The sequence below is a fragment of the Schistosoma mansoni genome, chromosome 2 (genome assembly GCF_000237925.1).
Source record: "Schistosoma mansoni strain Puerto Rico chromosome 2, complete genome".
Classification (NCBI taxonomy): Eukaryota; Metazoa; Platyhelminthes; class Trematoda; order Strigeidida; family Schistosomatidae; genus Schistosoma; species Schistosoma mansoni.
In genome coordinates this window covers 4,702,529-4,714,758 of record NC_031496.1, presented here as the reverse complement: position 1 = coordinate 4,714,758, position 12,230 = coordinate 4,702,529, and the positions used below count along the sequence as shown (strand labels likewise).

The 12,230-nt window shown below is 38.1% G+C and overlaps 1 protein-coding gene across 2 annotated transcripts; it reads right to left on the bottom strand.

Moving 5' to 3' along the window:
• Window positions 1-319: 319 nt before the first annotated feature.
• Window positions 320-7,153, bottom strand: Smp_037540.1 (putative alpha-amylase; the record flags this gene model as incomplete). 2 transcript variants are annotated; one of them, XM_018795410.1, is made up of 10 exons in its annotated part: window positions 320-845; window positions 2,797-2,916; window positions 3,938-4,179; window positions 5,627-5,787; window positions 5,820-5,957; window positions 5,992-6,113; window positions 6,146-6,253; window positions 6,296-6,415; window positions 6,454-6,746; window positions 6,784-7,153. In XM_018795410.1, 10 exons carry the CDS (start codon window positions 7,151-7,153, stop codon window positions 597-599), a joined length of 1,923 nt encoding a protein of 640 aa, XP_018649726.1. In that variant the 3' UTR covers window positions 320-596. The 2 variants fall into 2 exon arrangements, with proteins under 2 accessions (XP_018649726.1, XP_018649725.1); XM_018795411.1 differs by having other exon boundaries at window positions 2,797-2,867.
• Window positions 7,154-12,230: the final 5,077 nt, after the last annotated feature.

The following is a 12,230-nucleotide window of genomic DNA, read 5'->3' as shown; positions in this document are numbered from 1 at the left end:
CATCAGAGTGCATCAAAAACACTAACAACAATAAAGATTATGGTGGAGTCCTCGTTTACAAATCCATGTTTACATTATTACGTAAATGTTTTTCAACATTTAATTTATAGTAAATCAAATGAGATTTCAATATAATCGATAATTGAGTCACCATTTCCAGTCACCTCAAGGGCAATCGATTAGAGGATGTTGACGAGTAATATCTCTATTTCTTGTCGATTTGACTCTCAGAAAATGATAATCACGATAATCATCTTGTTAATTTTAATGGACTTCACAAAACTTCGTGAACATAGAAATATATATAGTAAATTGGGTTATTAATTTAATGATAAGCGTTTTATTCAATATAATGCGCGTAATACCCAACTCATTTTTAAAGATTACAAAAGTTTCAGGTTGATTTCTTAAAGCAAAGAAATATATATTTATTAGCTAGAATGCAAGCAGACACAGATTTTAGCATTAAAATAAGAAAGCATTCAGTACTACAACAGATAAAGTTCCGTAAGTTGAAAAAGTAATCGCTGATAGTTCGAACACAACAAGTCAGTCATTGACTGCATACATATGAAGCCTTTATAAGTTAACTTATTTCATTCACATTTGAAAACATATATCATAGGTTGCCCATCAGATTTCAGGTAAACACGTTGACTACCAACTGGCTGATCAATTGGAAAATTTTTATTTGGAGGATATATTATTTTTGGAATAATGCTAGAGCACACGCTAGAAAAGTCAAATGTCCCACTGACGGCATTGGGTTTTTTGCGTAAAACAACTATGAAAGCTGGGAAACCTTCAGCTTTGCGTTCAAATATCTCAAAATCCAACTCTTCTGTCTGAAATGCAATAGGAGAATTGTAAAAATATTTCTTTGTAAAGTTTGATGGAGGCATGAATAACAGAACTGCTGTAGACAAGTGATATGTACAAAACATGTGGCAATGTAGCATAAAAGCACAATTGGTCAGAAGTGCCATAATTTGCCTTCCTCATTACGCAACCAAATAAAAGATACAACAACAGTGTATATTCACTTAGGATGGGTCAGTAAGATAACTAAACGAAAAGCATTCGGTTGATGCACACATCTCGTTGTTGTTTTTACAGCAGACTGTGAATAATATTAGTTCATTTTACAATGAATATTATACCGTTGGTAAGGGGTGTGGGTTACCAGGTGTTCGACTTCTAACCACTAAGTCCTCAGTTCAAATCCCGACTCACCTACTTAGGCTTAGGAATTCGAATAGCATTATTAGCCTTCACACCTGGAGTGTGGCTCGTACCCAAGTACCTAGTGTGCATGAGTTAATCTAATTAGAACTTGATAACATCGGTGTATACTACTTCACTATAGGAACAATTGAATATTTAGACATACATTGTTGTGATCAGAAGATGTATTTCTTTACAAATACATTTTCAAAAAACAATGGCCATTAGGACGCTTGAGTAAAATGTAACTTTGAAAAGTTACCTAACATATTTAATCTTAGAATTCTAACTCAACACAGTTTGAAACTGTTATATCCCCTGGTGAATTATGAATGGCAACTCTGAGGACTAGTTATGGACCAATGTATTGGTCCTTAATCCGCCTAGCCCGTCCACTTGAGTCCAGAACACCAATAGCAGCTCCTGCTATGCGAATCTATACGAATCCGTGCGAATCGTTTATTTCAAGCATACCTTGTTTATATTGTAGCAAGTCCATTCAACTACTGTTTTTTATGTGCTCTCTGTAATCCTAACATTAATCCACTTTGTAAATTTGTGTGTGAGTCTGATTGAGCGCATGTGTCTGCACATCAATCCTCAATCTGTTCTCTCATTGGTTGTAAACAAAGACAATCAATAATTTATCCACAACCATTAACACTCATAAATATATATGGATTTTTAACACTCACACACACATTCGCTTGTTTTCCCGGTGTGCTTGCGTTCTGTACGCTTGTGGATTTTTACCGAGCATCATCAATAAACTATCTCTATAACTGGTGTTCAGGCTTTTGAATAATCTCGAGTAAACCCGTAATTCTACTAGGAGATTTAGCCTGCAGTAAATATTCAGTTAGCCGGATATTATTTATTTATTGGAGTCAGATATAGAGGAATTAATCCTCTACAATATACCAGACAGGCAGACCACATCACACCATAAAATAGAAAATAATATTTGTACAAAATCAAGCCAAATGTGGCTGTAAGTATGGGAGACAATAATCAATAAACTGAACATAACTTAGGAACAGTAAATCGTATAATAATAATCAATAGGCCAAAATGAAGTTTTTAATAAGATGAATATACATATGGATAATCTAGTTACTGAATAGCTATACAATAAGAATGTATATATATATAGAATAATTGTCCAATAATAGGTCCTGGGAGTTACTCGTACGTATGTCTTCGCTACGATATAACAAATTAATCTTAGAATTCTAACTCAACACAGTTTGAAACTCATTATTATTCAACAGTGTATCGGTGTGTCAATGGTTAATCATACCGTTGACACAATACTACATACAAACAAAAAGATAATGCATGATAGACATTTCAACATAGAATATGATAATTCCACCACAGCTCATACACACATTGTGCAACTACCACTGAGATTACTTGGGTGAGATGAAGTACAAACTGATAACCAAGTGACCGCGTGCCGTATCTAAATAACTAAGTCTTAGATTTATTGCTGAAAGAGCGGTATTACCTCAAATTTCACAATCAAATTAAAAGTGGTACAAGAAATCAGTACAATAATAATCAACTTACAATGCGACTGGATTTCAACATTCTGAAATTCCCCCATAGCAAGCTTTCATTTTTACGAATAGCTACAAGATCTTGAACAAGAGAGAAAGAAGTGATCCCACGACCACTTGATGTTGCGGACTAAAACAGATGGGAAAACAAATGATCCATTACGTGCATATAACAACTTAAATACAGCAAAACACTTCGGGAACCGACTTTGCGTACATCAACATCCATCGATATCTTGGGCGTCATCATAAGATTAGTTAATATCTCATGCAGAACAAATATACGAAATAAACTAAATATTCTTTTAAAGACAAGAAGCAATAAAGAGAACTGAGTGGGAGGAATGTTTGCAGTTAACACATTGTATCTTCAGAACTTGGAAAAATTATAATCTACACAAAACTGATGTTTCTGGAAAATGAATTCGCACAATGACAAGCAAAGAAAGTTTCATCTAGAAAAACCTGCAGTGGAAATTTAAGGGAGGTTTGAGTGAATAGTTAACTATGGCGTGGTGTGAATCACATTTCGAATGTTAAAATTGAAGCAACTTTGATCATGTATCAGCAGTTAGTCAATACTTCTAATCTCCGTAACTACATATTTGAAGTAATATTACCTTATTTCAGCTTACATTTGTCAATTTATTTGACTACGTGACTGGTGCTGAACAAAACAGACAGTTACTCAAGGCTAGAGGAGTGAGCAGCTAATACTTTGACAGTTGAAGGTGAATAGTCGTTTCCTAACAACGCAATCTACTTGCTTTTCATTGTCAAATGACAGTGTCTTTTGGACATGTATAGAAGGCTTATGAACAACTGTTAATTATATAATCTATTGAGAAATATTTGATGAGAAAACTGGTTGAAAATTTTGCGCGTAATGCAAATGATTTTATCACAAGGGGGTTTTGTGGATGCGCACTGCTGAGGAGTCCCATAATAGAACGAAACGGCCGTCCAGTGCTTCCAGGTTTTTGATGGTGGTCTAGCTTCAACTGACTCATTATCTTAACTATGCAAATGATTTTGTTGGTTTTAGTGATAATACCGTTAAACCAACATAAAATAAATATTTAATAATTAAGAGCAAATATCAGGAATATTTTGGTATATTGGACCTCTAGTAGTCTAGTCATTATGCATACCTCGACTGTTTCATTAGTTTTAAAGGCTTTCAAATATTCTGTAAAGGAAGTAACATTCGATAAAATCGGCGAGAAACCAGCTCCAGATTGATCCCAAGGCATAGGTAATTGAGATAAAAGCACATCGGTTTCTTTAGAGCCAGTGAATACGGTCTTCTCATCAAACGGGTAAAACTCGCCAGTGAAATTGATGTTGCTCGTTTCCTCATTTAACTCCGAACCATAATACAGTAGAGAAGTGCCTAGAAATACGGCAAGCATAAAAATATACTCCCACAAATTGCAAAACTCAGGAAAAGTACAGGGTTTACTAAAGGAATAACTGGTTGCCTTTGCTACGGAACACAGCAACGTAATTGTGACGGATTGTTATGATAGTCACCACTAACTACTTTGTAGATTGGTAATATATTCATTCTCCCCCACTCAGTTACTGTGTTTACGGTATGTTAAATTCTTAAGACTAATATTTATTGGTACACTAACATTAAAATCGACAGCATATTCGTCTCCAGTTGCTGTGGTTGGAGACAGGTTAAAACCGGCCAGTGATGTAGATGCGTTCATCCCATATTTAATGATGAGCTTTGAACTTGTTACTATTTGTAATTTCACTCGTTATTTTTGAACTAAATTTCCTAGACGTATCTGTCTACTACCATCGACATCAGTGTTCTGATCTCAGTTTTTACCACGTGAAATTCTTATTATTATGTTGATATAAAATAAGGCAACGTGTGATAATTTGCACTTGCCACATTTTTAGTAACTGACCAGAAGATTTGTAAACGGTACTGATGGGTTTGACACTGTTTTAGTACGATACATTTCTGAATGACTAGTCGGCTTACTTAGACGTTTGAGCCATCGATTTTCATAACTGTACAAATATTGTAATAAATCTTCCGGTCTCAGATTACTTCGGATGGGATAATTAAATGTTGTACTTGTATACGTACTTACACATTCCTATAAAAGTACTTAAACACCACTATGTCAGGTAACGGTGAGACTAGACTGGAAACTCGTGGTTGTTATCACGTTCAATGTTCCTTATCCTTGGAAGGAACCAGAGACACTTACACGGAAATTTTTACGTCTAATATATGATGGATGAAAAAGTTGTACCAATCAAACTGGTATCTACCTCTCAAGACAGATGAGTGCAGAAATAAACTACTAAAGAGCGCAGAATACATCATCGCATAATTACATTTCAGTGTACGCTAAAGGGAAATTTATTGTTGTCTTGCATAACTGGTGTTGACGAGTTTTACTGCGACGAAATAAGCATTTAATAAAGCAATTATCAGTATATAGTAATTTTAACACTTTGATTGACAATTCGGCACTTCAGATCTCTAAAGCTCTTAAATACTGACACTACTCGGGATATTAATGAACCTAATCGGGAAAGAGTTCATGGTTCATCCTTAATACATTTTTAACGGATGCATAAACAATTGGTTAAACTCCTTATGACAAACAACAGACCAAATTGCAGAAAGCACATGATACATCACTAAATAGTATATAAAATGACGTGAAGTCATGGGAGGTGACTTATAAGACTAAATAAGTATTCATTTGAAACATACAACTGAAATTTCAGCAAGTTAAAGAAATCACCATAACATTTGTTTATAGTATTGAGAAGGAAATAAACTCTACACAAATGACGACGCTCACCTGGAAGCAGAAACGTGGAAGCCAAAGCCACTAGATCAGACTGTCTAGGGTCAGTAGTTGAAGCAGCTGTCAAAGCCATGGAATTTCTGTCATACACACTTAGCATGTCATACGTGAAAATATCGTTGTTTGTCACTGAAGGATTAGTTGGAGGCGCTTTCCTACAAAATAGACTTCGAAAAGAACAACTTACCAACCACGCTGCTTAACAAATTGACGGCTTACAACTACATGTGCTGCTGGTGAATCTTCCGTCCCGAGATACTGCATGGAAAGGTCTTCCTTTTCACTAATACCATATCCTGTGTTACCAGCATCAACAGCCAATAACCTTAAAAGCTTACAGTAACACATACGTAACTTACTTTGGTTTTCCACTGGACTCCGACACTTCATTGACAACCTTTCTGATTCTTCGAACAACGTCCACTGATTCGTTTAGGTATATTTGCGATGACGGGTATTCATTAAACCATTTCGAACCCAACTATTAAATAAAACAAACTGGAAATATCTCACCTCCTTCGTGATCGAGGCGGTGGGTTTTGCACTGTTTTCAACATAGAAAGCAACATTGTCTAAGAGAATGCCATCTATGCCCTCATTGAGCCAAAACCTTGCTACATCCTACAGCAAATTCAAACTTCGATATGCAACGACCGAACTTACAGAAATATGATCTAATGTAACCGACTCTCTAAGATTAAGATCAACAAACTGTGAACCAAAAACAGAGTAATATTCGGTGCCTTGTATAACCGTTTTTGCATCGCCACCTAAACGGGAGATCTAAAGAAATAACATAAACCTTTTCATCATGTTCTTACCCGTCCACCACTTGGATATGGTTCGAGCATAGAAGTTAAGTCAGTCCATGAATGTTTTGCAGAGACAGAATTAAAGTCCATGGTCAAGACCACATGAATGCCATGTTTGTGGCATGACCTCACAAAATACTTAAAATCCTCCATAGTACCAGCCGCGGGATCAATATTATAGAAATCATCCACAAGACCCAATGTTTTCTGGTCATTAGTATACTGACCGGAGAAAATAGAAGTGAGGACAATAAAACCCGCGCCTATAGTACTTTTGATGTATTCGAGTCTTTCAACCAAGCCTAAACGTAAGAGAAGAAGTATGTAAACTAAACTAACCTCGTAGATCTCCGATTTTGTCATTGGTAGAATCCGCGTAAGCAAATGGGTTAACCCAATACCCGGTACTTGACCTCCAGAAAGGCAGAACAGGTCTTGGAGGGCACTTGGGAGTGAACACTATTATTAGGATTGCTGCTAAGAGAAGTCCGATCCAAACAATCCAAAACAATATAAATAGACCCCATCGCAGACGTAGCCACAATGGCTCCCTGCTGTCTAGCTGCATCAAGTCTTCTCTTGTAAGTAAACGGTAGGTATCTTTTTGGCCTGCTTCATTTTCATTCGTATCAGGACTATCTTTTGAGGTTGGCAAAAAGCCTACCTCCTCGTCGCATGGAACTCTACCATTGGTACCGCTCGAACTCATACTTTACACAAACTAACCGCTTGCAAGGTGAAAATCACAAAATGTAGATGACAATAGAACAGATAAACAAAATAGCAAATTGCTCAATCGAGCAACCAAAATATAAGGGTGAAGTTTCTCATTCTAATACAGATTTTTGATGACGTGACAACCATAAAGTCTTTTGGTATCCAGTTATTGACTTAACGCCTCACATAAAACTTGTGAAACATGAAAAGAGGATATAAAGTGAAGATGATAACGTTGTCAAAACCATGGGTAATGAGGAGTATCTACAACCTAATACGATAGTTTAATTGTGTGCAAACGTAATGAAGCAATGGTCGTTATATCAAAGTTATGTTTTGGAAGAGCTGTAGCTCTTGTTTCAACTTCTGGTCAGCAGTCTTTGAGTATAGTCATCATCAGAAAGAAACTACCTATTTTCCCTCTGTTGTCTTGTCTTTTCGAGATAAAGCAAAATGTTGGCTGGTGTCTTACGTGCAATAGTCTTTTACTCTTCTTCCAGAACGCGTTATTTTAAGTTTATTTTCAGATACTGACGAAATATGAACGTGCAAGTTGGCTGGCGGATGAGGTACTATAAGTGAAGAACAATGTCATGATGGTGTAAGTGTATTAGGTAGCTAGGGAGTCTGATCTGTCAGAGCGAGTTTAAAGTACAAAGATGAACGAGGAAAAATATCCCAAAATACGAAAAATATATCACTATATATATATATATGTGGAGATAGGACCATAAAACCTATTTTGTAAATAATTTTTCATAGTTTTCGCATGTATTTTGTGTATTTTCATATTCTGTACATTTAGCATTAAACAATTGTACTTGTTGTTTAAGTGTATTACTTCGAACACTTGCAATTTGACTTCCTTCCGTTTTGAGTACAACATATCACGACATTGTTACTGCTACCCAATAAATACACTCTAATTCACATCTACATCGTTCTACCGTGTCTGCTAATATGTTAAATGAAATATTAATCGCATATCATCTACGTTTATAGACAATTGTGACATTCTCATTGAATTCTGCACTTGATAAATCTACTGGATCCATATCGTCCATATTGGGATTACTAATCTTTTGTAATTGTGGATTATCCGGACCAAACTCAACTGAACGCGCAATAGCCTGAAGAATTAAGTAACGTCCCTTACTTTTATCTGTGTGTAATTAACTAATTAATTGTTAATTATTATATAAACTTTAGACGTAATATTTTTGTTGCTAATTTTGGTTATCGTATGTTTTGGTCCACCACAATTATTTGGTGAGCTTAGTATTTGATTATCTAGTATTTATCCCCTTGTTACACTATTTATTCGCTTATTGTACGACCCACTAGCTCATTTTTAACTTAATGTACTCTCCACCTAAGCTTAGCGATATGGACCCTGTTCCAGTAACAACTCTTAGTTCATCATCAAACCTTACTGACAATATTTTTAGCCCAGTCAATGCCATTTCTGAATTTAGACTTCCATCATATGGAGCAAATAATCCTAGAGTCTGGTTTGCTCAAATAGAAGTCTTATTCCGGTCCCGGAGCATACGTTCCCAAGCATCCAAGTATGCTTATGTAGTGGGCTCACTTCCTATCGAAATTGCCGCCGAAGTTGGAGACCTTATTGACCAGGTTCCGGAAACTGAGCCATGTGATAAATTAAAAGCGGCTTTAATTCAGCGAACAACGGTTTCAGATGAAACAAGATTACAACAACGTTTGAACGCATGTGACCTGGGAGACAAAAGACCTTCCCAGCTACTTCGACATATGAAACAACTTGCCGGCCCATATAAACTAGACGAAGCCCTCCTCAAACAAATGCGGTTCAACCGATTACCATGCAGCGTCAGACAAATTCTAAGTGTCTTAGGGAAGTCTTCCTCCCTCGATGATTTAGCTGATATGGCAGATAAAGTAACGTAAGTTTGCCATGATAGCTACTACATAAACACGATGCAGCCGTACGGAGCAACGGACGTCGGCTATTTAAATTCTACCCAAAGACAATTGTCTCAACTAACGAATCAACTTGCATCACTTCAGACCACAGTTGCATCAGTCCAAGCTAGACAGCTTGGACCTTCTCTTAGACGAAAATCCTTATCTAGACGACGTTCGCGTTCACCTAAGAAGAGCTCTGATGTATTTTGGTACATAACAAATACGGAGCTAAAGCACGTCGTTACACTCGACCGTGCGCATTTTCTTCGACTGACTCGACGAATCAGGGAAACGGCCCGGCCAGGCAGTAATGGCGGCGTCAGTTTCTGGTCTCACCACAAGCCGTCTTTTCTACATCCGGGATCGTATTTCTGGCTCGGACTTTTTGGTCGATACAGAAGCAGAAGTCAGCATTCTCCCGTTGCATCTCTCTCGACGACGGCACTCAGAGTCCTCTAAACTATCCCTTGTCGCAGCAAACAGTTCCATCATCAAACTTTACGGTGAGCAATCACTTATACCAGACCTCGGCCTACGTAGGAGATTTACATGGGTTTTTACAGTAGCTCAAGTCAAACAACCCATCCTCGGAGCTGACTTCCTCAGTGCTCACAACTTATTAGTTGACATGTGTAAAAAGAAACTCATTGACAAAAACACGAAGTTACAAGTCATCGGCACAATTTCCTCTGACTTTGAAATCCATGGCGTCCGTATTCAAAAACCTGAAAATAAAATTTTTACTGATATTTTATCGCAATACGAGTGCATTACAAGAGTCGACTATCAAAACGAATGCACCGTTCATCACGTGCAACACTGTATCACTACCACTGGCCAACCAATACGTGCAAAACCCAGAAGACTGCCACCTCACAAGTTAGCAATTGCCAAACGAGAGTTCGAACACATGGTATAACTAGGCATCATTAGGCAGTCTAGCAGCCTCTGGGCTTCTCCGCTTCATATGGTCCCGAAAAAAGAGCAAGACTGGCGTCCACGCGGAGATTATCGTCGTTTGAATAATCAGACTATTCCAGACAGATATCCTATCCCTCATTTACACGACTTTTCTTTAAACCTGCACGGAAAACAAGTTTTTTCGAAGTTAGACCTTGTACAAGCATACCACCAAATTCCGATGGCACCTGAAGATATCGAGAAAACGACCATAATCACGCCCTTTGGTCTGTTTGAATTCTTAAGGATGCCTTTCGGATTAAAAAACGCTGCCCAGACCTTCCAAAGATTCATGGATGAGGTAACTAGAGGTTTGGACTTTGTATTCGTTTATGTCGACGACGTTTTAATCGCTAGCTCTTCCTTAAAAGAACATATTCAGCACTTACAGATCCTCTTTGAGCGTCTCAAAAGTTATGGCGTCGAGATTAATCTCTCAAAGTGTATATTCGGTGCTTCAATTTTGGAGTTTCTTGGTCATCACATTGACTCTCAGGGAATTAAACCGCTACCAGAAAAGGTTGAAGCCATCATCAATTACCCTGAGCCTAAGTCCGTAAAAGCATTACGTCGGTTTCTTGGGATGTGCAGTTTCTATCGACGTTTCCTTCCTCACTGCGCGGACTTACTACAACCCTTCACAGATCTGCTGAAGACGGATAAAACAGTAGCGAAACACAAGAGAAACGACGCTTTCACATTACCTCCTGATGCTAGATCAGCCTTCGGTAAAACAAAATCTTTGATAGCCAATGCAACCATGTTACAACATCTGAACTCTGATCCTTCAACCCACCTAATCCTCTGCACTGGTGCATCTCAAAAAGCTGTAGGTGCGGTATTGCAATAGCAGGTGAACGACAGGATTACACCTATAGCATTCTTCTCTAAGCGATTATCGCCAACACAAGAACGTTATAGCACGTTCAGACGAGAGCTACTAGCAATGTACTTAGCAGTAAAGCATTTCAACTTTCTATTACAAGGACGTGATTTTACTATAATGACTGATCATAAACCTACTCTCTCAACATGTCGTACGACAGACATTCACCACGCGAAGCGAGACAACTTGATTATATCTCGCAATTCACCACGGACATCCAGTTTATCAAGAGCCATACCAATATTGTTGCAAACGCACTGTCTAGAAAGGATATAAATATGATGGTACTCAACCATGACATCAGCCTCGAAACCTTGGCTAAATTACAAGCAGACGATACAGATTTGAAGGTCTGTAGAGAAAAGTCTAGCTTGAATATCAAATCGGTACCCATTCCTTTCTCAGATGCATCCATCATTTGTGACACCTCAACGGGCAACAATCGTCCTTTCGTCCCACTTGTTTGTCACAGAAAGATATTTCAACCGCTACATGGACTGTCGCATCCAGTTATTAGAGCTATCACCAAGCTGATCACCGAACGTTTTGTCTGGCCCAAAATGAACTCCGATATAAAACGATGAGCACGAAACCGCATACAATGTCAGCGCAGCAGAATTCAAAGACACACAGTCAGCCCGATTGAGGAATTCCATACCCCCGACAGACGCTTTCAGCATATTCATTTGGACCTAGTAGGACCTCTGCCACATTCAAATTCTTTTACTCACATCCTCACGGCGGTAGATAGGTTCACGAGATGGGCCATAGCATGCCCTATAAAAGATACCTCCGCCGAAACTGTAGCATCTGTTTTTCTCGACCGCTGGATAGCAAATTATGGTGTACCCTCAATAATCACAACAGACCGCGGTCCCCAATTACAGTCTGTATTATTTCAGGAATTCACAAAACTACTGGGTGTGAAACACATCAAAACAACATCCTATCATCCAACAGCTAATGGTTTGGTCGAAAGGTTCCACCGCCAATTAAAAAGCTCACTGATGGCACAAGATGATACATCAAAGTGGAGTAATGCATTACCACTTGTTCTCCTAGGAATCCGTTCAACCGTGGAGGCGGATATAGGTTGCACGCCTGCCGAACTAGTCTACGGTACAACTCTTACGTTACCAGGTCAGGTAGTTGATCCAGATATATCACCACCAACAGACCAAAGCCAGTTCGCTAGTCGACTATTACAAACAATGCAGAGAATCAAAGCAATACCACCACGAGAACATAACGGTCGAATACACCTCGACAGGAGACT